General features: G+C 39.3%; 1 protein-coding gene across 5 annotated transcripts in view; it reads left to right on the top strand.

Moving 5' to 3' along the window:
- DCAF6 (DDB1 and CUL4 associated factor 6) overlaps positions 1 to 27,513 on the top strand; it is an 88,962-nt gene that overhangs the window by 9,371 nt on the left and 52,078 nt on the right. For all 5 annotated transcript variants that reach the window (XM_054712330.1, XM_054712329.1, XM_028127816.2 and 2 more), the window contains exons 2-8: positions 1,790 to 1,851; positions 3,803 to 3,895; positions 7,612 to 7,797; positions 9,996 to 10,109; positions 13,600 to 13,735; positions 24,034 to 24,248; positions 26,753 to 26,846. In XM_054712330.1, the coding sequence (XP_054568305.1) occupies positions 1,790 to 1,851; positions 3,803 to 3,895; positions 7,612 to 7,797; positions 9,996 to 10,109; positions 13,600 to 13,735; positions 24,034 to 24,248; positions 26,753 to 26,846 (900 nt within the window). The remainder of the gene's footprint in view (positions 1 to 1,789; positions 1,852 to 3,802; positions 3,896 to 7,611; positions 7,798 to 9,995; positions 10,110 to 13,599; positions 13,736 to 24,033; positions 24,249 to 26,752; positions 26,847 to 27,513) is intronic.

Raw genomic sequence — 27,513 nt, 5'->3', positions numbered from 1 at the left:
CAACTGTCCAGCTTCTCCCCGTAGGAGTTTGGGTCTCGCGCGTCTCCCCTTCGGGTTGAAGAAAGCAACGCCCGCCGCTAGCCTGTATAGCGCATGCCCCCGTACCTCAGCTTTTCAGAGTTTGTGCACTGAATGCTCCCCTCTCTCCGTCTAGTTGTAAAACTTCCACTCAGCCAGCCCTCCTGTGGCTCTGGGTGATAGACGTTTTGTCTTTTAGTTGTAGTTTTGAAATTGTTGTGCATGGCCGCAGTTTAGGTGTGTTTACCTATGCCACCATTTTGGGTTCTCAGTACTTTATTTCTTAACTGTGAATTGGTTACTCTGTAGAATTACCAAGCCTGCCATTGGCCAAAGAGAAAAGAATTTTTTAAAAAGTTATCTATTTGCACCCAGCTGATGTGGCTCAGTGGTTGAGTGTTGACTTATGAACCAGGAGGTCACAGTTCAGTTCTCCGCAGGGCACATGCCCAAGTTTTGGGATCAATCCCTAGGGTGGGGCATGCAGGAGGCAGCCAATGAATGATTCTCTCTCATTGATGTTTCTATCGCTCTCTCCCTTCCTCTCTGAAATAAATAAAAAAAATATTTTTAAAAAATTTGCTATTAATAATGTTTTATAACTGAAAATCAGATTTGAAAAGTTAAAGTACAACCCTGTTCAGGAAAATACCTTACTGAATTTCTGTCAATTGTTTTATTCTAATAAGTTTTGGAACCGTAGAGCATTCCCCACACACAAAAAGAAATTATTTTTTAATCCTTATGTTCATCCTCTACCTAGCCATCTTGCCAGTTATAAGGAAGGAGAAAGAAAACAATTTGGCTTCAAAGAAGATGCTGATCTTTATGTAGAATGGCGAGAAAACATAATAAAGAAATCTGTCCCTATGACAGCATACGGAGAGCATAGTCAAATTTAATTTTATCCGAGATTTCATCAGCCTGATTACTTAGCTAATTATCGCTCTTTGTCACATACTCAGCTTCCTTTCATTACCGTTTCTGAATAAACATGAAGCTTTTTGGTCCATCTTTGGTAAAGATGATTCATGTCTTAAAGGGAAACATATTTCTCTTTTTCAAAGAAGGAACATATTCTATTTTTGTAGTATTTTAACTGATGGACAGTTGGGTTGATTTTATTTTTTTGCTGCCACATTTCATCATTGTGAAATGAGCTTTGAAATATTTTAACATTTCTCAAATTGAGATGTGTTTCAGTAGAGGTGGCATCTAGCAAGTGCTGTGCGCCCCCCTATTTAAATTGAAAACCCCGTCCTCCACCTCCAGGCCTCTCACCCCTTTCTCTGCTTTACTTTTCCATGTAGCACCTTCACCTTCAAGTATATGTTGTTTATTGTCTTTCATCCCTCACTAGAGGACAGGGATCTTTTTCTGTTTTGTTTTACCACCATATTCCTAGCTCCTAGAATACTACTTGCAACAGAGTAAGTACACTGAGTACTCAATGTATTTGTTGGATGAATGAATGAATGAAGGGAACCTTGAGTGTTTACTGTGGTCCAGACACTGTGCTAAGTAAGCCCTTTATGTCCTTGAAATCACCCAATCCTTACAATAACTACAAGAGGTAGGTAGGTACTCTAATGAGGAAACTAGGGCATAGGATGGGGTTAGTTTGCCCAATGTCACTCAGTTTATAAGTGGAAGAGTTGAAATTAGAGCTTGAATCTACTTATGCCAGATCCTAGGCTCTTAACCTCAGCGTTCTACTTTCCGCAGCAATAAATGGTAGGATATATTTAGTTCTTTCTTTCTTTTGAAACAGGAAGAAGAGAATTTATCCAAAGATTAAAACTTGAAGCAACCCTGAATGTGCATGATGGCTGTGTAAGTAACAGTTGTTTTTCAACCGTGAAGGACTTTAAAACTGAGTATTCAAATGTTTCATAAAATGCCCCAGTCTTGCACACTGAAAGGTTGCTGGTTCGCAGGAAGCAGCCCATTGATGTTTCTCTCTCTCTCTCTCTCTCTCTCTCTCTCTCTCTCTCTCTCTCTCTCCTTCTCCCTCCTCTCTCTCTAAAAATCAATTTTAAAATCTTTAAAAAAAATTCCCCAGTTTTCCCTGGAGAGATTGTGACTGACCAATAAATTGGGAGAATAAAGTTTTACATTGAAGTGATTTTGAATTTAGAAAAGTATATGGTATGTGTTTTTTAAAGTAGAGATGGTCCATGCTACTCCATCTTGACTAAAAGTGGAAGTCTAATTAGTTTTTTTAAAATTTAGATATAGTTCATATACCATAAAATTCACCCATCTTCATGTGTAATCCAGCGTTTTTTTATGTTTTATATTTTTTATATTATTTATGTATCTTTTATTGACTGTATTGGGGTGACATTGGTTAATAAAATTATATAGGTTTCAGGTGTACAGTTTTCTAATACACTGTATATTGTATTGTGTGTTCACCACCCCAAGTCAAGTCTCCTTCCATCACCTTTTATCCCCCCTATAATTTAGTGGTTTTTAAAATATTATTTAGTGGTTTTTAAAATATAATCATAATGTGGTACCGTCGTCACCACTATCTAATTCCAGTATATTTTCAGCATCTGAAATATAAGTTTGTACCATTTATCAGTCATTCCCATGCCCTCCCCACCTAGCTGTTGGCCTTCACTAGTTTACTTTCTGTCTCTGTAGATATGCCTCTTCTGGACTTTTTATGTAAATGGAATAACATGTGTGGCTTTTCAGACTGGCTTCTTTCACTGTCATTAACGTTTTCAGGGTTTGTCCATGTCACAATATGGGTAATGTAGCTGAATAATATTTCATTGTGCAGATATTTTGTTATAAGCAAATGTGCAGTCACATTTTGTTTATAATATTTGGGTTGGTTTCCCTTTGGGCTCTTATGAATGATGCATCTATGGACTTTTGTGTACAAGTTTTTGTGTGACATGTTTTCTTTTCTCTTGCATATAGACCTTGTTGTGGAATTAATGGGTCACAGCATAACTCTGTCAGTTTTTGAGGTGCTGCCAAACTTTTTTCCAAAGAGCTGTGCTATTTTGCATTCTTTCAGCAATGTATAAGGCCTCCAGTTTCTTAACATCCTCACCAACTCTTATTTTCTGTATTTTTGTTTTTTTAATTATTATAGCCACCATAGTAGGTGTGAAATAGTAACTCATTGTGGTTTTAGTTTTCATGAAGATTTATACCTATGTTTTCTTCTAAGAGTTTCATCGTTTTGGCTATTACATTTCAATGTTTGATCATTTTCAGTTAGTTTTCATATATGGTGTGAAGTAGGAGTCTAAATTCATTCTTTTGCCTGTGTATATCCAGTTGTCCCAGCACCATTTGTTGAAAAAACTGTTCTTTCTCCATTGAGTAGTCTTAGACTCCTTGATAAAAATTACTTGACCATGAATGTAAGGGTTTATTTCTGACTATCAATTCCATTCTGTTGATGTGTGTTTATGGTTATGATAGCACCACACAGCCTTGACCACTGAAGCTTTGTAGTAAGTTTTTCTAATTCCTTTATAGGTGACCCAATTTTATGTCTCTGGATATAAAATGAATTCATTAAAAATAATTTAAATAATAAAATTTAAGAGAGACAGACATTTCATTGTGAATTTTCAGAATATTGTGTTTGCTAAATAGTAGTCAGCATGTACTTTCAGGAAGTAAATTGGTAAATACTAGTTTTTGTACATACAACCTCACTAGTGATATAAATTTTGAACCGTCAGTTAAGTAAAAGATTCATACTTGTTTTTATGTTAAGTTTGCTGCAATCCCTTTTTTGCTTTCTTTTTAGGTTAATACAATCTGTTGGAATGAGACTGGAGAATATATCTTATCTGGCTCAGATGACACCAAGTTAGTAATTAGTAATCCTTACAGCAGAAAGGTAAGTAGTTTATAAAATCTACAATTTCATGAGAGAGAGAAAAATAAAAAAAAACCCTAGAAATTAAGAAATTATAATAATTATGGACTGGGCATTTGTAATAGAATATTCTTATTTTGTTCACATTTGTTATATAATTTATAAGTTATTATAGCCGGGTCTCCTAGTTTCCTTAGCAAAACGTTAGGTTTCATTCTGCTTTTTGATTCTAGAATATTTAACCCTTTGCACTCGCTTGCTTTTTTCTCAATTCCTTTATTCTACTCGGGATTTAATTTTTTAAATACCCCAGATTTTACAAAGCGCGGCAGTAGAATAAAAAACTGGAGTTTCTTTTCATACAAACTTATTTATTTGGATTTTTTTATATTTCAAATTATTGATACATTCAAAGAGTGATTTTAATCTCGACATCTGAGTGCAAAAGGTTAAGCATGCTTCATGTTATCCAAGTGGATAACATTGCCAAAAGTGAAATTATCTCAATAAACCATTCTTTGGGGGCCGGGAAAGCAATGTGATGTTTTTTTCCTTTCTGCTCAGAGAAACTAATTTTCAGCCAAACTGTATAAGAAACGGTATTTTATCAGTTTAAAAACAGTGGCTAGGTTCTAGGGACATGTTTCTTCAGTTCAATAAGCTGGGCTAGGAACTAGAATTGTGTTCTGGTTTTTACTGGCTCTTCCTCTGACTTCTTATATAGAAGGAGTATGCAACCATTTTTATGTCAGTGAGAACATGGTAAATAGGCACCCTTTTTTAATATTATCAATCTTACAGGATCAATACTTCATGTATTTCTTATTTTCCTACAAACAGTTAAGATATTTAAATAAATGTTTGTGGTCCTTCAGCCTAAAAAGAAGTTCACATTGATGCTGTCCTTGATGGAAAAGATAGGTCATAATTTTATTTCAGAGACAGCTTTGCTTAATTGTACTGGCTTATGAGAGGGGAACTTGATGTTTTCAAGCTCTGCTTCTCGTAGGTCTGTAATTACTAGGACTACCTTTTTCTTACGGTGGAGAAATTTCCTGATCATTAGAATTTCAGTGCTTATAATATACAAAGCACTCATCTAGGTACCGACGAAATTTCTTTAAGAAATGCAGAGCTTTATTTTTTTTTAAATTGTGATAATATGCACATAACATAAAATTAACCATTTTTAGGAGTTCAGTTCAGTGACATTATATACATTCACCTTATTGTGATACCATCGTCCCCATCCAGCTACGGAACTCTGCATCTTGCAGAACTCAGACTCTGCCCATTAAACCGGAGCTCCCCATTCTCCCCTCCCGGCAACCCTCCCACAACCACCATTCTACTTTCTGTCTACGAATTTGACTCCTCTAGGTACTGCATCTACTTCTAGGTACAACAGCTGGTGCTGCTGGCCCTAGTTTGATGTTAATGAACTTCACATATGTTTATGCAGTATTTGTCCTGTTATGACTGGCTAATTTTACTTGGCATAATTTTCTCAAGGTTCACCCACATTACAGCATGTGTCAGATTTTCCATCCTTTTTAAAGCTGAATAATATTCCATTGTGTGGATAGACCACTTTTTATTTATCCATTTATCTATCAGTGGACACTTGGGTTGCTTTTGCTTTTGTCTGTTGTAAATAATGTTCCTATGAATGTAAGTATATAAATATCTCTGCAAATTCCTGCTTTCAGTTATTTTGTGAAAATGCCCAATGGGCCCTACCTGGTTTGGCTCAGTGGATAGAGTGTCGGCCTGCGGACTGAAGGGTCCTGGGTTCGAATCTGGCCAAGGGCACATGCTCAGGTTTCGGGCTAGATCCCCAGTAGGGGGCGTGCAAGAAGCAGCCGATCAATGATTCTCTCTCATCATTGATGTTTCTACCCCTCCTCCCCTCTCCCTTTCTCTCTGAAATCAATAAAAAAATATATATTTTTTAAAAAGCCCAATGGCATAATTTTTAAAAGATCAGGTGTTTCTCTTTTAATTGTTTTTTTTTTTAAATGATATTTGTTTTATGCATGGTTCCTAGTAGATTATATATATATTCTAGAGGTCCGGTGCACAAAATTCGTGCATGGGGTGGGGGAGGTTGTCCCTCAGCCAAGCCTGCACCCTCTCCAATCTGAGACCCCTCAAGGGATGTCCAGCTGCCCGTTTAGGCCCGATCCCAGTAGAATCGGGCCTAAACAGGCAGCTGGACATCGCTCTCACAATCCAGGACTGCTGGCTCCCAACTGCTCGCCTGCCTGCCTTCCTGATTGCCCCTAACCGCTTCTGCCTGCCAGCCTGATCACCCCCTAACCACTCCCCTGCCAACCTGATTGATGCCTAACTGCTCCCCTGCCAGCCTGATTGCCCCTAACTGCCCTCCCTTGTAGGCCTGATCACCCCTAACTGCCCTCCCCTGCAGGCCTGGTCACCCCCAACTTCCCTCCTCTGCAGGCCTGGTCCCTCCCAACTGCCCTCCCCTGCTGGCCATCTTGTGGCGACCATCTTGTGTCCACATGGGGGCAGCCATCTTGTGTGTTGGAGTGATGGTCAATCTGCATATTGCTCTTTTATCAGATAGGATTTGAAAAGCAATTGCTCATTACCCATCCTCATTTCCAATTTGATAAATGATTAATCAGATAATACTTTCAGAGATTTTAGGTATAAGAAGACTATCTTTTTCACATAGTGGTTTTAATAGTTCCAAATTTGATATCATACAAATATTTTTATTTTTATTGTAAAAGACTAATGATTCATTACATAGGAAAATAGTTTTTTTATCCTGAGTTAAATCTTTTCTTATAGTTTCACTCTATTTTTAGATCCTGTGAATTCATGGGAAGATTAATTTATGGCTAGTGAAAGTTTCAAAACACTACCTTTAGAGTTAAGAGATCAGAGGTGTTTCTTATTAATGGTATATATTAATCATCTATACTAATAAAAGGGTAATATGTTAATTAGAGCAGATGTCTTCCGGACATCCTTCCAGACAAAGCCACAGTGGCTGCTGCTGTGAGGACCGGGCCGAGGCTCAGGCAAGCCACGGCGGCTAGCAGTGGGGCGTTGCCTTCCCCTGATCTGCCCGGTCGCCTCCCACAGAGGGAGGCCAGAGGCAGCAGCAGCGAGGGGATGAGGGGGGTGGTGCCTTCCCCTGATTGGCTGGTCACCTCCCGCAGAGGGAGGCCAGACTGTGGCTTAGGCCCGCTCCCCATGGGACATCTCCTGAGGGCTCCCGGACTTTGAGAGGGGGCAGGCCGGGCTGAGGGACCCCCTTCCAGTGCACAAATTTTCGTGCACCAGGCCTCTGGTATGTATAATAAATCTCAAATATATTAAAAAGAGAAGTTTTGTTTTTCAAAAATTATGGGCTAGTTTATTTGGACCAATCCTCCCACTGAAGACAATGAAAAAATGCTTGATTAGTCCTAAAAATAACAAATAACTTTTAAAATAGTCCTAAAAGTAACAGATAACTGCCTTGATAGTGAGGCGTTCAGTCCAAAATAATCGTCAAAATTCTTCACATCTCAGAGGGAAAAAAGAAAATATGAGTGATTTTGATTTCTTTTTTTCCTAATTATAATATTTCGAATCAAATGGTAATATTCATTGAGATAAAAATGTTAATGAGAATTTATTCCTGGCTATGCTTATGTTAAATAAGAATTTTTATTTCTAGTAAATAATAAATTGCCAAGAATTACCTTCTTTGTATGTTTCAGGTTTTGACGACAATTCGTTCAGGGCACCGAGCAAATATCTTCAGTGCAAAGTTCTTACCATGCACAAATGATAAGCAGATTGTCTCCTGCTCTGGAGATGGAGTAATATATTATACCAATGTTGAGCAAGATGCAGAAACTAACAGACAATGCCAATTTACGTGCCATTATGGAACTACCTATGAGGTGCAGTATTATTATGATTATATATGTGATACATATGTGTATGTTTTTGTGTAAGTGTATGTATGGTGCATGTATGTACGTAGTACATATGTGAGATTTGTGTATGTGTATATACACTCCTTCGTGAATTTGTAGGCAAAGATATTATTGACAGAATATCTAGATTTCAGTAAAGTATTTGAGAGAATGGGTCTTGATACGCTTGGGAATAAAGTTAAGAAATAAGCTGTGAGTAATAGTAATAAGAAATAAGCTGTGAGTAATAGTAATTATGTGAGCAGCCATACTCTTGGCAAGCAGGTGTCAGCCTTTAAGAGAGGCTCCTGTGTTGTGCTTCAGGGCTCTCTACTGGGCTTTCACCTCTTACACTATCACTGTCTTCATGTCAGTACTATAATACTGGTGATGTTTTAACTACAATAGCTTTGTAATATTTTTTGAAAGCAGCAAGTATGAGGCCTCCAGCTTTGTTTTTCTTTGTCCAGATTGTGTTGGCTATTTGTGTCCTTTGAGTTCCATATGAATTTTAAGATTTTTTTTCTGGTTCTGTGAAAAAAAAAAAAATGCCACAGGGATTTTGATAGAAATTGCATTAAATCTAGATCACCTTGAGTAGTATGGACATTTAAACAATATTAAGTCTTCCAATTCATGAACATAGATGTCTTTTCATTTGTGCGTGTCTCCTTTAATTTCTTTCACAACGTCTTGTAGTTTTTTGTATATAAGACTTTCACCTCCTTGAATAAGTTTATTCCTAAGTATTTTATTCTTTTTGCTTGTAATATAATGAGGTTGTTTTCTTAATTTCATTTCCAGATTGTTTATTGTTAGTGCTTAGAAGAAACACAACTGATTTTTGTGTTGATTTGTTAACCTGTGACTTTTCTGTATTCATTTATTAGTTTTAATGGGGTTTTTTGGTGTGGAATCTTTAGAATAGTGTACATATAAAACTATGTCATCTTCAATCGGAGATAGTTTTACTTCTTTTTCAATTTCGATTACTTTTATTTCTTTTTTCTTGCTTTAGCTAGAACTTTCAATACTGTATTGAATAGAAGTAATGAGAGTAGGCATTCATGTCTTCTCCCTGATCTGAAAGGGAAAGCTTTCAGTTTTTCACCATCCTATATAATAAAAGGCTAATATGCAAACTGTCCCCTTGGCCAGGAGTTTGACTGGGAGTTCAACCAGGGGGCAGGGCCAGCCGGCCAACATCCTGCATCCCCTCCCCCCAGCCAGCTAGGCCCTATTGCCCCAATCGGGGCAGGCTGGCTGGACCCTACCCATGCACGAATTCATGCACCGGGCCTCTAGTTGAATATGATGTTAGCCATGAGCTTCTCATATTTGGTGTTTATGTTGAGGTAATTTCCTCCCTTTCCTAGCTTGTTGAGTGTCTTAATCATGAAATTTTGTCAAAATTTTTGAGACGTCAATTTAAATGCCTTAATCAATTCAGCATCTTATAGTTTTTTTTTAAGCATCCTACCTAATAAAATAGTAATATGCAAATTGACCACACCTTCGCTATGCCCAAGCCATGCCCACCAACCAAAGCCACGCCCATCAGCCAATCTGGGCGAGTATGCAAATTACCCAACAAAGATGGCGGTTAATTTGCATATGCTGAGGGAGGGAGGAGTGAAGACTGAAGACAACTTAGAAGGAAGAGGGAGGAAAAGTGGAAAGCAAGGTGGCTGCCAGAGGGAAAGTCCGGGTGGGGCGGAGTGGAGTGGGCGGCAGCAGCACGCAGGTGCAGGCGCAGCAGCCGCAATGGCAGCAGCAGCGTCAGCGCACGCGGCCGCTTGCAGGATTCTTTCTGCAAATGGGCTACTAGTTATCTTATAAGAAAACTGTAATGTGTTTATAGTATAATTACAAATGTATATCCAGAAATCATAAAAATTAGTCTTTGAATAGTTCGAACAGGTTTCCTAGGGGAAAAATTTTCTTGTCAAAGTTGTTAGAAGTTTATAATTTTAAACAACTTCCTATCTGCAGGAACATTCATTTCAAACTTCAAAGTAATGAGTCATATTAATTTAACTATTCTTGCATACTTCTATATGTATTTTACTGTTTTGACTTAGTTGCTTTTGCCTTAATCATTTTATAAAACAGTAGCAATGCTTCTCAAAGCCATCTGTTTAAGTGTTCAATAAGAATACCTGGACTTTTGCTCTCATCTTCAGATTATGACTGTACCCAATGACCCGCATACTTTCCTCTCTTGTGGTGAAGACGGAACTGTTAGGTGGTTTGATACGCGCATCAAAACTAGCTGCACAAAAGAAGATTGCAAAGATGTAAGAATCAAATTTTTGTATAAATGATGCAAAATATTTAAGATTATAATTAAAATTGAAACAGTGGCCGGTGTTTCTTGGTGGTTAGAGCACCGGCCCACGCCCTATAGGGTTGCGGGTTTGATTCCTGTTCAAGGGCATGTACCTGGGTTGCAGGTTCGATCCTTGAGGGTCAGGCACATGCGTAAGGCAACCAATCTATGTCTCCCTCACATTGATGTTTCTCTCTCTCTCTCTCCCTCTCTTTCTCTCCCTCCCTCCTTTCTCTCTCTCTCCCTCCCTCTTTCCTCCCTCCCTCTCTCCCTCTCTCTCCCTCTCTCCCTCCTTCCCTCCCTCCCACTCTCTCCAGAAAATCAAAGTTAAAAATATCCTCAGGTGAGGATTAAAAAAAAAAAAAAATGAATAGTACCAGTAAGTTATCTCTAGATTATCGAGATTATGGGTCAGTTGTTTAGCAAAAATATTCAATAGCATATATTTTATAATCAAATTTTTTACATTAAAATGTTAACCCTTTGCACTCGCTTGCTTTTTTCTCGATTTCTGCTACCGATGCTAACCATGTCGAGTCACACTCGACATCCGAGTGCAAAAGGTTAATAGTGAAATTAGGGAACTTGTATTTTTATTGTACATTTCAAATTATATATATGAGAGAATTGTTCAGTATATGCCTCTAGTATTATAAAAACTAGAGCATTTATCAATATATCCCACTTATGGAGATAATTTTGGCTAACCAATAGCCATGATGAAAGTGTGTGGTAGTTTAGTGTCTTCTCTTTGTTTTTACCCTAGCTTTTAAACCAACAATTAATTATATATATATATATATATTTTTTTTTTTTTTTTTAAATAACAAGATACCATTCTATCAATGTGTTCATTCAGATTTAGGACACTTCTCTATAGGCATAGCTTCACTATCAATTTTGTATTTTTAATACTATTTTAAACTTGAAAAAGGCCTGAGAAATCATGTAACGGCCCCAGACAGCTAACCCCAAATGTTATTTAGAAACAGTGGCTTTTTTCTCAGATCATTTTGAAGTACCAAATGAAATAAGAAAGTATTGCTAATATATTTTTATTGAAAGTCTCCACCCCCCTCAAAGAAGAATTACTAGTAACGAGGTTAAATGCTTGCTAATTAAACCAGTTACTATTATTAACATTCTTGGGGGGGGGGGGGAGGGAGAGATTATTTTCTATATTGAAACAAAAACATAGAAATTAAGAAATTTTAAATGTATAATTTTAAGTCTGTTTTTATTTACATATATGTACACACACACACAACTAGGAAAGCATTGAACTAATATATAAAAGGCAGAATAAGTTTAAAATATCAGATTGTTTACTAGGGTATTTGGTAGTCCTGTTTCTCAGTAAATATTAGATACTAAAATTCGTTATGTCAAATTCTTTTAAGACATATTTTAGTGTGCACATAGTAAGATTTAGTTGTCCTTTTATAACAAAAAATACGGTAAAAATAAAGATGAAAGCAAAGCTAATAAGTGAAAACATTATTAAAATTTTCCTTAATTAAACTTTTTATTTCTTTATATATAAAAATGAATAGAGGCCAAAGTATGAAGAAAAACTGGCACCTAAAGTAATCCTTAACTACTAAAACAGAATTATAGAAGGCATTTGGTGAACAAATTCGGTGTAATAGGAATAATGTTCTGAGGTCAATAACCCATATGCAAATTGACCCTCACAGCCTCGTATAAGATGGCTGCCCCCATATAGGCAAAGATGGCCAGCAGGGGAGGGTAGTTGTGGGCCGTCAGGCCAGCAGAGGAGGGCAGTTAGGGGTGACCAGGCCAGCAGGGGAGGGCAGTTGGGGGCAACCAGGCTGGTATGGGAAGGCAGTTAGGGGTGGCCATGCTGGCAGGGGAGGGCAGTTGGGGGTGGCCAGGCCTGCAGGGGAGGGCAGTTAGGGGTGACCAGGCTGGTCGGGGAGGGCAATTGGGGGGGACCAGGCCTGCAGGGGAGGACAGTTGCGGGAGGGGACCAGGCCTGCAGGGGAGGGCTGTTGGGGGCAATCAGGCCGGCAGGGGAGCAGTTAGGCATCGATCAGGCTGGCAGGGGAGTGGTTAGGGGGTGATCAGGCTGGCAGGCAGGCGAGCATTTGGGAGCCAGCAGTCCCGGATTGTGAGAGGGATGTCTGACTGCAGGATATCTAGGGATTGGGACTAAACCTGCAGTTGGACATCCCTTGAGGGGTCCCAGATAGGAGAGGGTGCAGGCTGGGCTGAAGGACACCCTCCCCAGTGCATGAATTTTGTGCACTGGGCCTCTAGTTAAATAAATAAAACATAAGGTGAATGTATTCTAAATACACAGTTGTACTGAGAAGAGTGAGGAGCTTGCATCACAGACAAAATAGTATAAAATTAACAGAACACCTTAAAGATATGTGTTCCGGGTCATAACTCTTACATTTTCTAATGCTTATAGAGGGGTAAATAGTGACATTATAGTAAAATCTGTCTTTTATAGGCTGTGTGTGTGTGTGTGTGTGTGTGTGTGTATGTGTGTGTGTGAGAGAGAGTGAGAGAGATTGTACTTTGTATTTGAACTGATAAGAAGAAAGATTTTACAAGTTAAGAAAAGTTTAAAATCAGTTAATAATACTTTTGTTATATTTTAGTAGTGAAAGAACTAAAATATTATAAGTACCATATAAAATAATTAGTACTTATAATAGACAAAGGTAGATTATACCTCCATCTTTACTGTCCAGTGGACCAAAAACAGCGGCATTTCTAATGTGGTTAACAACTTATTGATACATTACATATGTGAGTGTTTTACATTTATAAAGATGTTCATTAGTCATAAGCATGAGGATATTTAGGGGGCATTTCTGAGAAATAATTCAAGTTGTATTATATCATTATCTGAAGTGCAGCTAGTTTTGAGAAAGGATTTAAACCATGATTAATGATGAGTTTCTTGAATTATTACCAGCTCTTTTGTAGCTGCTGTTGATTTAGCTGCTGTTTGAGTCTTATATCAGGGAACAATTTTTATTTTTTTCCTCTTCAGAATGTATTTTGCATTACTCAGATGTTGGTTGTTTTTAAATCTCTACTTTAATTAAATGTAGTTTTCCATATATGTTTTCTTATTTTGTCTGATCCATAAGGAAAGCATAAAATTTGTATTAAAAGTCACTTTTGGAGTTGTATAGCAAACTGTCAGGAAAGTTTTTCTTAGAGTGGTAAACTGCTGAGGAGGAATATTGACTGCATGTATTTATCTTCCTTTCACATAAGCTGAATGTGTTAGAAACTTACTGATAGAAAGAAATCTGAAAAATGAAAGGAAACCGCATTTTTCCCCTTTCAATGTCATACTTATTGAATTAGGATTTCTGAGAAAGATTATTTTCTTCTAATTGAAGAGAACCTTTTTCAATATAGTATCATCTCTACTGTAAAGCTCTATGTAACTACTGCTATTTTATCTTTTGTAGGATATTCTAATTAACTGCCGACGTGCTGCTACTTCTGTAGCGATTTGTCCGCCAATACCATATTACCTTGCTGTGGGTTGTTCTGATAGCTCAGTTCGAATATATGATCGGAGAATGCTGGGCACACGAGCTACAGGTACAAAGATATATATTAATGCAAATACAAGATTCTGTCTGTTCAGAAAATAAATATGACACTTAAATTTTTAAAATTTTATTACAATTTAGTATGTAGAATGTGTTTAAATAATATGTATTATAAAAACAGCGTTTCACTAAGTTTTTATGATCCTGTTGGGGTGGTACTTTTGCAGTTTATCACTTTAAAAAGTTGTAGCACTTGATGTATAGTTGTCCTTTACTATCTCCAGGGGATGGTTCTAGGAGCCCTTGGGTACCCAAATCCCCAGATGCCCAAGTCCTTTATAAAATGGCTTAGAAAAATTCAGCCCTCCACTGGTGGAAGGTACTGTTTTCCTTCACGGGTGGTTGAATCTGTAGGTTTAAAACCCGCAAATATCAAGGGCCAACTATATTAGTTTCCTAGGGCTGTATACTAGGTGGCTTAAAATAACATATTTATTATCTCATAATTCAGAGGCTAAAGCAAGGGTTTTGCAGGGTCGTTTTGTGCTGGAGGCTCTCAGAGAAAATCTATTACATGCTTCTCTTCTTGCTTTTTTTATTTTAAAGTTTTAAAATTGATTTTAGAGAGAAAGAGGAAGGGGGTGGGGAGGAGGAAGGGAGGAAGAAGGAAAGGAAGATTGATTTGTTCCACTCATTTATGCATTCATTGGTTGATTCTTGTATGTGCCCTGACCAGAAATTGAACCTGCAACTTTGGCGTATGGAGACGATGCTCTAACCAACTGAGCTACCCAGCCAGGGCTCTCCTTGCTTCCTTATGGTTGCCGCTGGCAATCCTTGGTTTTTAAGTGTATTACTTCAGTCTCTGTTTCCATATTTACCTGCCTTCTGCCCTGGGTGTGTCTTTGTCTGTATTTCTCTCTTCTGAGAACACCGGTCATACTGGGTTTAGGACCCTAAGCCAGTATGACCTCATTGTACTAATTACATCTACAAAGACCTTATTTCCAAATAGGGTCATATTCTGAGGTTCTAGTGGACATGAATTTGTGTGTGTGGAGGGGGACACTATTCAGCACACAACACTTGGTTTTCCTAATTTCTCTTTGCCATTTTTTAAATTCAGAGGATAACGGTAAGCATGGTGGAGAGAAAAGTCAGGAAAGAACAGTAACTTGGGTGTACGTTAATGTATAGCATATGTTTCTGCCTGCTTAGCTGATTTGAAGTGCTGTTATCAGTGATGCTACAGCACTGAACTTGAATCTGCCTTCAACTCCTCATTCATTATGGGATCAAACCACTTCTTTTTTTCTTTTTTTTTTCTTTTTAAAATATATTTTATTGATTTTTTTACAGAGAAGAGGGGGGAGGGATAGACAGTTGGAAACATTGATGGGAGAGAAACATTGATCATTTGCCTCCTGCACACTCCCCACTGGGAATGTGCCCCCAACCAAGGTACATGCCCTTAACAGGAATCAAACCTAGGTCCCTTCAGTCTGCAGGCCAATGCTCTATCCACTGAGCCAAACCAGTTCGATCGTAAACACCTTTTCTTTTTTTTTGTTTTGTTTTGTTTTTTGACATTTTTTTTATTGAGGTATTATATGTGTACATATCTTACCATTACCCCCCCCACCCGACACTCATAAATGCCCTCACCCCCCAGAGTTTTGCGTCCACTGTTTATACTTATATGCATGCATACAAGTCCTTCGTTTGATTTCTTATCTCCCCCACCTCTCCCTAACTTTCCCCCTGTAATTTGAAAGTCTGTTTGATGCTTTACTGTCTCTGTATCTATCTTTTTGTTCATCAGTTTATAATGTTCTTTACTATCCATAAATGAGTGAGATCATGTGGTATTTTTCTTTCATTGACTGCCTTATTTCACTTAGCATAATGTTCTCCAATTCCATCCAGGTTGCTGCAAATGATGAGAATTCCTTCTTTTTTATGGCAGCATAGTATTCCATTGTGTAGATGTACCACAGTTTTCTGATCCAGTCATCTGCTGATGGGCACCTAGGCTGTTTCCAAATCTTAGCTATTGTAAATTGTGCTGCTATGAACATAGTGGTGCATATATCCTTTCGGATTGGTGTTTCTAGTTTCTTCGGATATATTCCCAGGAGTGGGATTACTGGGTCAAATGGGAGTTCCATTTTCAGTTTTTTGAGGAAACTCCATACTGTTCTCCACAGTGGCTGCACCAGTCTGCATTCCCACCAGCAGTGCACGAGGGTTCCTTTTTCTCCGCATCCTCGCCAACACTTGTCGTTTGATGATTTGTTGATGATAGCCATTCTGACAGGTGTGAGATGGTACCTCGTTGTTGTTTTGATTTGCATCTCTCGGATAATAAGTGACTTTGAACATGTTTTCATGTGTCTCTTGGCCTTCCTTCTGTCTTCTTTTGAAAATATTCTGTTTAGGTCTGTTGCCCATTTTTTTATTGGATCATTTATCTTCCTTTTATTAAGTTGCATAAGCTGCCTGTAGATGTTGGAGATTAAACCTTTATCAGTGATAGCATTTGCAAATATGTTCTCCCATGCAGTGGGCTTTCTTGTTGTTTTGTTGATGGTTTCTTTTGCTGTAAAAAAGCTTTTTATTTTGATGTAGTCCCATTTGTTAATTTTCTCTTTAGCTTCCATTGCCCTAGGGGCAGTGTCAGTGAAGAAGTTCTTTTGGCATATGTCTGAGATTTTGTTGCCTGTGGATTCCTCTAGTATTTTTATGGTTTCCCGTCTTATGTTTAAGTCCTGTATCCATTTTGAGTTTATTTTTGTGTATGGTGTAAGTTGGTGTTCTAGTTTCATTTTTTTGCATGTATCTGTCCAATTTTCCCAATACCATTTATTGAAGAGACTGTCTTGACTCCATTGTATGTTCATGCCTCCTTTGTCAAATATTAATTGAGCATAGTGGTTTGGGTCGATATCTGGGTTCTCTATTCTGTTCCATTGATCAATATGTCTGTTCTTGGGCCAGTACCAGGCTGTTTTGAGTACAGTGGCTTTGTAATACAGCTTGAAATCTGGTATTGAGATCCCACCTACTTTATTCTTCTTTCTCAGGATTGCTGTGGCTATTCGGGGACTTTTTTTTATTCCAGATGAATTTTTGGAGAGTTCTTTCTAGGTCTGTGAAATATGCTGTTGGTATTTTGATGGGGAGTGCATTGAATCTGTAGATTGCTTTGGGTAGTATGGACATTTTAATGATGTTGATTCTACCAATCCATGAACATGGTATGTTCTTCCATCTGTTTACGTCTTCCTCTATCTCTTTTTTCAGTGTCCTGTAGTTTTCTGCGTATAGGTCTTTTACCTCCTTAGTTAAGTTTATTCCTAGGTATCTTAATTTTTTTGGTGCGATGGTAAATGGGATTGCTTTTTTAGTCTCTCTTTCTGTAAGTTCATTATTGGTGTATAGAAAGGCCATAGATTTCTTGGCGTTAATTTTGTATCCCGCTACATTGCAGAATTCATTTATTAAGTCTATTAGTTTTTTTATGGAATCTTTTGGGTTTTTTATGTACAATATCATGTCATCTGCAAATAAGGACAGCTTCAATTCTTCTTTTCCAATTTGGATGCCTCTTATTTCTTCTTCTTGCCTAATTGCGATAGCTAATACTTCCAGTACTATGTCAAACAGGAGTGGTGAGAGTGGGCATCCCTGTCTTGTTCCTGTTCTTAGGGGAAATGGTTTTAGTTTTTGCCCATTGAGTATGATGTTTGCTGTGGTTTTATCATATATAGCTTTTATTATGTTGAGGTATGATCCTTCTATTCCCACCTTGTTGAGAGTTTTTATCAAGAAAGGGTGTTGGATTTTGTCAAATGCTTTTTCTGCATCTATTGATATGACTATGTGATTTTTATCTCTCAATTTGTTTATGTGATGTATCATGTTTATTGATTTGCGGATATTGTACCATCCTTGCATTCCTGGGATAAATCCTACTTGGTCATGGTGTATGATCTTTCTGATGTACTGCTGGAGCCAATTTGCTAGAATTTTGTTGAGGATTTTGGCATCTATGTTCATGAGGGATATTGGCCTGTAATTCTCTTTCATTGTGTTGTCTTTATCTGGTTTTGGTATTAGGGTGATGCTGGCTTCATAGAAGGAGCCTGGAAGTGTTCCTTCCTCTTGAATTTTTTGGAATAGTCTGAGGAGGATAGGTTTTAGTTCTTCCTTGAAAGTTTGGTAAAACTTTCCTGTGAAGCCGTCTGGCCCCGGGCTTTTGTTTGCCGGAAGCTTTTTGATGACTGCTTCAATTTCTTCCATAGTTACTGGCCTGTTGAGCTGTTTAGATTCTTCCTGATTGAGTTTTGGAAGGTTGTATTTTTCTAGGAATATGTCGATTTCCTCCAGGTTGTCCAGTTTGTTGGAATAGAGTTGTTCGTAGTATTTTGTAACAATCCTTTGTATTTCGTCGGGGTCTGTTGTTATTTCACCTCTTTCATTTCTGATTTTGTTTATTTGGGTCCTCTCTCTTTGCTTCTTGGTGAGCCTGGCTAGAGGTCATCAATCTTGTTTATCCTTTCAAAGAACCAGCTCTTGGTTTTGTTGATCTTTTGTATTGTTTCTTTGGTCTCTATGTCGTTCATCTCCGCTCTGATCTTTATTATTTCTTTCCTTCTGCTTACACTGGGCTTATCTTGTTGCTCTCTCTCTAACTCTTTGAGTTGTTGGGTTAGGTAATTTATTACCATTGTTTCTTGTTTTTTGCAGTAGGCTTGTAGAGCTATGAACTTCCCTCTCAGGACTGCTTTCGCTGTGTCCCATAGATTTTGGATTGTTGTGTTTTCATTGTCATTTGTTGCCATGATGTTTTTTATTTCTTCCTTGATGTCTTTGGTAACCCAGTCATGGTTTAATAGCATGCTGTTTAGTCTCCATGTGTTTGATTTCTTTGGGTTGTTTTTATTGTAGTTGATTTCCAGTTTTATGCCACTGTGATCTGAGAAGATACTTGATATGATTTCTATCTTCTTGAATTTGGAGAGACTTTGCCTATGTCCTAACATATGGTCTATCTTTGAAAATGACCCATGTGCACTTGAGAAGAATGTATATTCTGTGGCTTTGGGGTGAAATGTTCTGAAGATGTCGATTAATTCCATCTGTTCTAGTGAGTCATTTAGGATTGATGTTTCTTTGCTGATTTTTTGTTTAGAGGATTTGTCCAATGGTGATAGTGGGGTATTGAAGTCTCCTACTATGATTGTATTGCTGTCAATCTCTCCTTTGATATCTTCCAGGAGTTTTTTAATGTATCTTGGTGCTCCTGTATTGGGTGCATATATGTTTACCAGAGTTATTTCTTCTTGTTGGATTTCTCCCTTTAGTATTATGAAGTGGCCTTCATTATCTCTTGTTATGTCCTTCACTTTGAGATCTAATTTGTCAGATATAAGTATTGCTACCCCAGCTTTTTTTTCATTTCCATTCGCCTGGAAAACCTTTTTCCAGCCCTTTACTCTCAGTCTGTATGCGTCCTTTTTTTTGAGGTGGGTTTCCTGTAGACAGCAGATATATGGGTTTTGTTTTCTTATCCAATCTGTTACCCTGTGTCTTTTGATTGGGCCATTCAATCCATTTACATTTAAAGTTATTATTGATAGGTACTTATTTGTCACCATTTTTATTCTATACCCCTGTGTTCCTTCTTTGCTTCGTATTTCTTTCTTTCTTTTTTCTTTTTTTTTTTTTTTTTTACAGCAGACCCTTTAGCATTTCTTTCATTGCTGGTTTGGTGGTGATAAACTCCCTTAGTCCTTTTTTGTCTGTGAAGCTCCTGATTTCACCTTCAATATTGATTGATAGCCTTGCTGGGTACAGTATTCTTGGATTTAGACCCTTCCTTTGCATAACTTTGTATATTTCATTCCATTCCCTTCTGGCCTGATGAATTTCTGTTGAGAAATCAGTTGCTAGTCTGATGGGGGTTCCTTTGTATGTAACTGTCTGTCTCTCTCTGGCCGCTTTTAAGATTCTTACTTTGTCGTTGGTGTTTGCCAACTTAATTATAATGTGCCTTGGTGTCGGTCTTTTGGGGTTCATTTTGCTTGGAACTCTGTGAGCTTCTTGGATTTGTGTGGGGTTTTTCTTCCCTATATCAGGGAAGTTTTCTGTTATTATTTCTTCAAACAGGTTTTCTATTCCTTGCTCCGTTTCCTTTCCTTCTGGTACCCCTATTATCCTGATGTTGTTTTGTTTTGTGTTGTCCTGAAGTTCCCTTAGGCTCTCCTCAAGCTTTCTAATTTTTGTTTCTAGAAGCTGTTGTAATTGGGTATTTTTTTCCATCTTGTCTTCTAGCTCACTTATGCGGTCCTCTGCTTCTTCTAGTCTACTCTTGATGCTTTCTATTGAGTTCTTTACAGCAGCGATGTCATTTTTCATTTCTTCTTGGTTCTTCTTCATTTCCTCTTGGTTCTTACTCATATTGTCGAATTTGTCTTCCATCCTTTTCAGCCACCTTATGACCATTTCTCTGAATTCTTTCTCTGATAGGTTGTTTGCCTCTAACTCGTTTACTTCCTTTTCTGGTGATGCCTGCTTTTCTTTCCTATGGGGGCTATTTCTTTGTCTCCCCATGGTCTCTCTTCTCCAGATGTCTGGTTATAAAGATCTCTCTCTCCGGCATTGATTTAAAGGTACAAAATACAACACAACCAGGCACAACAGACAAGGCACTGAACAGAATTGTATTCACGATATTAATAACCTCCAATAAAGGTAACCACCAGAGAAAGACAAATTAGGGAATAGGAGTGGAAGAGGGAGAGTAAAAAGAAAGAACAAACAAAAAAAAAAGAGTGTGAATCTGAACTTGGGAAAAGAGCAGAAAGAAAAAAAAAAGAAAAAAAGTAAGAGAGACAAGAACGATACTAAGAGAGAAAAGGGGAACAAACTATATATATGGGGAGTAAACTCCACTAGAACAACCACTATTCCCAGCAAATTCCAGCAACACGAGCCTGGAGATTAATACAAACTGCAACACCAGCTAATATCAAGTGAGGCAAGGGAAAACAAAAGTAAAAAACAAACAAAAACAAATCAAACAAAAGAACCAACCAAACAAACAAAAAGAATAATCAAAACAATCTCATAAAAAAGCATAAAAATTCAATCTAATCAACATTCAAGCAAACAACAACAAAAGGCCAGAGAGAAAAATAATTTTTTTAAGGTAGCATAGAGGTTTGTATGGATTTGGACCAGGGGGTTCAGAATTAGATATATAAGTAGGGTGAAATTTTAGCAGAGGGTAAACTGAAAAAGTAGGGGAAATCTAAAGCCAGAAAGGGTTAAGATAAACAGGAGACCAAAAGGGGAAAGGTTAGGAGGAGAGTGATGGCATAATGTTAGCGTTGAGATAGGGTAAAATGATTGTAAGGGAAAGATGCAAATAGAATGTAGGACACTAATCCCAACATAAAAGAAAGAGAAAATCAAATGACATTAAAAAAAAAAGTAAAATAATAGTAATAATAATGCTGATTGAAAATAAAAATGTAATAATTAAAAAGGTGAAAATCGAGTGAGGAAAAAGAAAAAAATTTAGTTTCTTAAGTAAAAGATGCAAAAAATGAAAATAAAAAAATGAGAATAAAAAATTTAAAAAAATTGAAAAAAGATTTTAAAATTAATAAATAGGAAGACTAAAATGTGCAGTAGCGGCTGTCATTCACTTCCTCTATTATTCTGTTTGGTACGCCTGTTTCCCAGTCTGGGCGGTATTTCAGTTTAGCTTCGTTCCACGGCTCCTCAGTGTTGTAAGCCAGTCCTGCTTTTTAAGCCGGCCGTGTCTTAATTTCTCGTATTTATTTTTGATTACACCAGAGACAATTAGCGTTTCAGCCCCTGGGTGGCAGTGTTTCTGAATTGACTTCCGGGCCTCTCTAGCTTTTTTTTTTTTTTTTCCCCTCTATCGCACTCACTACTGGTTTGTGGAGGTGTGCGCCTCAGAGCTGCCTCTCCGATGGTCACAAGCTCTGCTCCCCAGGTTCCGAAAAAACAACTTCCCCCTGCAGTCTTTCAGGGTTTTTCCACCTGGGTTTTTCTATGTATTGGGCTTAGTAATCAGAGTAGGAAAGAGCCCAAGTGTGCGGACAGTGGGTCTGTGCGCCAGACTAAGGATCCTGCACTCCTTTGAAAACTCCCAGTCTGACCCTCCTCGTCAGATTAAAATGAGTTGCCTTTAAGAGGTCACTTCTGTTAGCAGCTCAGAGGACCCCCTTCCACATTCACGGATCACGGCAGTTCCAACTGCCGCTGATTTTTCTAGGCACAGACCTCCCGGCTCCTGCAGGTCCTGCGGCCGCCGCGCTTCCCTCACCCAGCGCTTCCCTCACCCACCGCGGGGATTAGAAACCGCACCTTATTTCAGGCGAAATCTGACCTTTCCGTGGTGCAGTGAAGAGTTCCTTTGAATCCGAATGTTTGCGCTGATAGGGGACCGGTGGTCTGGTGATCGCAGCAGTTCAGTGTGTGCAGTTGTCGCGGAAAGTCAGGTTTCCAATAAAATCCTCCTTTTCTTGCAAGATGGCAAGGCGCCCGGTGAGCCCGCAGCTCCGGGAGGGGACCCAGCCGGATTTGTTTTGTTGTTTTGTTTTGTGTTGTGTTGTGTTGTGTTGTGGGTGCTGCCCGGTCAGGGGAACACTGCCCGCACTCCCCCACCTTCTCCTGGAGTTTAGCTGTCCCTTGGTTTGCCAACATACACTCCCTCTGCAAGCCTCTGCTGCTCCCTCTCTCCACCCCAGGACCAGCCTCCAAACACGACTCTATTCAGTCGCCATTTTTTCAGACTCTCCAAACCACTTCTGAAATTCCCAATTCAAAGCCAGCCTCCATTAGTATTTTCTCAGTAACGGAAGCCAGGAATACTTAAACACTCACATACCCAATATCAAATATATATTCACATAAATTCTATTGCTAAAAATAAAAGTGGACTTGGCCAGAAACGAACACAGTGTCAATCTCATTGTCAATTTATGTCATTAAAAATGGTTATTGAAATGGGAAGGTGAGAGGAAATTATTTTTTTCTCAACTGATTCAGGAGTCTTGTCTATTTGAATATGCACATTTAGGGAAACAGTATTAAATATGGAATTACAGGCTTCATTATTGTTTCTCAACAGGTGGGACCCAGGTGACATTTTGGGCGTAAGACCTCATTGTGCAGAATTGTACAACTTGGTGTATAATTTAGATTCTTAGAATTGAGCATTCCTGAGTCCCCAGGACACAAAGTGCCCATTGTACCTCTCTGTCATATTGTATTGTATTAATGATTACTGCAATGAATTAAAACTGGCATAGTATTGCCACTCTGTAGTCTTAGAAGGAAAAAAATTTCACGACAGTCAAATTTTTAAAAAACATAAAATAGAAGGTAAATCAGTTTAAAAGGATACTGCACTCTTTTATCTAGTATACTAATAAATATAAGCTTTCCTATCCTATCTAATAAAGAAGGGATATGCTAATTGACCCTCACACCATCACAAAAGATGGCAGCCCCCACAGCCAATAAGAAGGGAATATGCAAATTGATTGACCCACCCTTAAAGATGGAGGTGCCCACAGCCACAAGATGCCGGCGCCCAGCCCCCTCAGCCCCGCCTCCAAAGTCCCCCAGTCCTCTCTGCCCAGGGCCTGCCCGAGGCGCAGGCAAGCCTCAGATGTCAGCTGCCCAGTCGCCCAGGGCCAGCCCGAGGTGCAGGCAAGCCTCGGATGGTGGCTGCCGAGTTGCCCAGGGCCGCCCAAGGCTCAGGTAACCAGGGCTGGCTGAGGCTTGCGCTGCAGGCAGTGGCAGCAACAGAGTGTAATGGGGTGTCACCTTCCCCTGATCACCGGGTCGCCTCTCACCCCTGAGGGCTCCCAGAATGTAAAAGGGGGCAGGCCAGACTGAGGGATCCCCCCCTCCAGTGCATGAATTTTCATGCACCGGGCCTCTAGTTTATATTATAAAAAGTATATTAATTTGGGGAGAATTTTTAGAAGATGATTTAGTGTGACTATAATAATAAATTATTTAATTGGTTAAATAACTCATATTTCCAATAAAATATGTAATCTGGCATTCTAGATGATTCTGAATTTTTTGAAAGGTACGTTTCCTTTGTACTGTATTCTTTTTCATTTTGTTATAAAATTTGGTTATTGAAAAAAGAGCTTCTTCTTCTAGAAATAGAATGATAGCTTTGATTTCTATTGCTACATTAAATCACGTATCTCCTCGTGCAGATTAAGAGTTTTTAAAATGTTTTTCTTCAAAAACATGAATTTTAAACACCTTCCTGTTTTCTTATTCTAGGGAATTACGCAGGCCGGGGCACTGCTGGAATGGTTGCCCGTTTTCTCCCTTCTCATCTTAACAACAAGTCCTGCAGGGTGACGTCTCTGTGTTACAGTGAAGATGGTCAGGAGATTCTCGTTAGCTACTCTTCAGATTATATCTACCTTTTTGACCCCAAAGATGACACCGCACGAGAACTTCGAACTCCTTCTGCAGAAGAGAGAAGGGAAGAGGTAAGTTTACTCAAAACCATCTTCTTTATTTTACTCAGAAAATACTAATTCAGTGTCTTCTGGGGCCTGAAGCGCTTCAAAAAATAGAGCTAATTTTCAAGGTACTTACAGTCTAGGAAACAAGGACACAAAACATACATGAAAGAACAGGAGCTAATAATTAAGGAAAGGCTCTAGAGCAGTGGTTCTCAACCTTTTTAATGCCGTGACCCTTGAATACAGTTCCTCATGTTGTGGTGACCCCCAACCATAAAATTATTTTCGTTGCTACTTCATAACTGTAATTTTGCTACTGTTAATGAATCGTAATGTAAATATCTGTGTTTTCCGATGGTCTTAGATGACCCTGCTAGTGGTCATGACCCACAGGTTGAGAACCGCTGCTGTAGAGCCTAAGACCATCGGAAAACACAGATATTTACATTATGATTCATAACAGTAGCAAAATTACAGTTATGAAGTACCAACGAAAATAATTTTATGGTTGGGGGTCACCACAACATGAGGAACTGTATTAAAGGGCCGCGGCATTAGAAAGGTTGAGAACCACTGCTCTAGAGAGAAGTATTATAAAATATTTTTAAAGAGAAAATATTTAATAACAAAATGCTTCACTATGAGGTTGCACAATATCAGCAAGAAATAGCCACAGGTCTAACAGTTACAGAAAAGGTAGTTAAAATAAAAAATGTGATGTACAGATTTCCAGGAGACTAAATGTTTATGGTCATGCACTAATAGGAGTTTTACCTGTTACCATTTACTATTCATATGTGGCCAGCAGTCCCCTCTGCTCCAAAGACTGCCTCTCTTTCACAATTATAACCTACTTAGAGGCCCGGTGCACAACATTCATGCACTGGGGGAGGGGGGGGATGTCCCTCAGCCCAGCCTGTACCCTCTCGCCATCCAGGACCCCCTGGGGGTTATCTGCCTGCTGGCTTAGGCCCGCAGGGAGTGGGCCTAAGCCGGCAGTCGGACATCCCCCGAGGAGTCCTTAGCCCTGCCATGGAGGTGGGAAAGGCTCCCACCACTGCCACTGCCACTGCCACTGCCCTTGCCAGCCATAAGCCCAGCTTCTGGCTGAGCGGCGCTCCCCCTGTGGGAGCACACTGACCACCAGGGGGCAGCTCCTGCATTGAGTGTCTGCCCCCTTGTGGTCAGTGCACTTTTATCCTATCTAATAATAGACAAATATGCAAATTGACCGCACCTTCACCACACCCACCAGCCAAGCCATGCCCACCAACCAATCAGGACGAATATGCAAATTACCCCCAGCAAAGATGACGGCTAATTTGCATATCAGGACAGCGTAGAAAGAAGCCAAGAGCTGCAGAAGGGAGCAAAGCTGTGGAGAAGCAAGCAAGCCAGGGGGAGGAGAAGGGAGGAGCGGAGGCAGGGCCGGGGGAGAAGGAAGTTGAGCAGGCAGGGCCGGGGGAGAAGGGAGGAGCGGAGGCGGGGCCGGGGGAGAAGGAAGGAGAGCAGGCTGGCGGAGAAGGCGGGCTGGGGGAGAAGGGAGGAGCGGAGGCGGGGCCAGGGGAGAAGGAAGGAGAGTGGGCTGGTGGAGAAGGGAGAAAAGCAGAGGGGCTGGCGGAGAACGCTGGGCGGGGGACAAGGGAGGAGAGCAGGCAGGGCGGGGTAGAGTGCAGCAGGAAACCCTATTGTAGGATTTTTCCTGCAACGGGAACGCTAGTATATATATAAAAAAATAATAATAAAGGAAAATGAGAAGTGAGAAACAACTGAAGAAGACAAAAGAATAATGAGAAGTGAGAAACAACTGAAGAAGACAAAAGAGTATACAACTGAAGAAGACAAAAGAATACTCTTTTGTCTTCTTCAGTTGTTTCTCACTTCTCATTTTCCTTTATTATTATTTTTTCCTTTTATTGTCTTTTCTCTCTTTTCCTTTTCCTCTAATTTTTAAATTGAATTTATTGGAGTGACGCCTGCCCCACTTCATTATTGAACTGCTGCATTGAATACAATCTCTCATTTTTTCCTGGTCCCCATAGTTTGTCTCTAAAATATACATCCCAAATCTGTAGCACTACTCACCACCCTGGCTACCACTGCTACTGGGTGCAAGGTGTCAGCATCTCTCTCCTCTTATGTTATGGGGCTTTCTAACCAGTCCCCCTGCCACTCTTCCCATAACCTTCTCCTCAGGTCATGCTGCTCTTCTGATCAGCTCTCCAAGGGGCTCCCACTTCTTTCAGAGCCAGACTGAGGTTCTTAGTAGTGTAGTTTCAAGACCTACATCATTGGTTCTCATACTCCTCTGCTCTCCCTGCTTCTCTGCTCTAGCACATCTGCTCACGCGGGCAGCTAAGCAGGCCTCTACCTGAGGGCCCTTGGCTTCCTCTGCAATATTTCCTTTGCGTCTCTTACTCTTCAGTCTATGTGCGTCCTTAGTACAGAAAGTAGGGGGGTGGGGAGAAGCTATTAGATTTGAAGTGTGCTTTAGAGGTGAGCAAACGAGTGTTCTCCTCATCTTTTAGTTACGGCAGCCTCCGGTGAAGCGCTTGAGGCTTCGTGGTGACTGGTCAGATACTGGACCCCGAGCCAGGCCAGAGAGTGAACGAGAGCGAGATGGTAACTATACTTTGGTCAGCTTTTTTCTTTTTCTATGGTGTTTAAAAATGGGTATTTCACTGGTTTCCATTGTTTTCACTGTTACAAGTGATGTTGCAGCAAGCATTCTGGTACGTCTCTTAGCACACCTGTGCAAGTGGGTGCAGCTAAATTTCCACAAATGGCATGGCGGGGCCACTGGATTAGTGCCCAGAAAGCACTCATTTACATTCCCACTGAAAGTGTAAGAATGCTCGTGCCTCATAAAACATCAGGTGTCATCAAACTTCTTAATTTTTGCCTTTCTCTTAGATATAAATGGAATGAGAACTCTCAGTTTCCAACCAGAGAGTTTTATAATAGCACATAAATTTTTTTACCCTTCTCTCAGGTGCCTTTGACAAGTGTGAGAAACTACCTCAGAAGCTTTAAGACGGCACTTTAAATAGAATTAATTTTAATAAGTGGGTCTTTAGCGAAAATGTTACTCTAATGACTTCTGAAATCTTTCAAGATCAAAGGCATATTTCCCAGTATATTATCTTTTGTATTATAATACCTAAATATAAAGCTACATAATATAAAGGCAATGAAGTATACAATAAATTCTATTTTCACAAAAAATTGAAGAACAAATGATTTCCATTTTTAATTATATGATTGTAGAATAGAAATGAATTGTCAGTTT

This window comes from Eptesicus fuscus, chromosome 22, assembly GCF_027574615.1.
Source record: "Eptesicus fuscus isolate TK198812 chromosome 22, DD_ASM_mEF_20220401, whole genome shotgun sequence".
In the NCBI taxonomy this organism is placed as follows: domain Eukaryota; kingdom Metazoa; phylum Chordata; class Mammalia; order Chiroptera; family Vespertilionidae; genus Eptesicus; species Eptesicus fuscus.
Note: the sequence above shows the minus strand (reverse complement) of the source record. Positions and strands in the feature narration are given on the sequence as shown.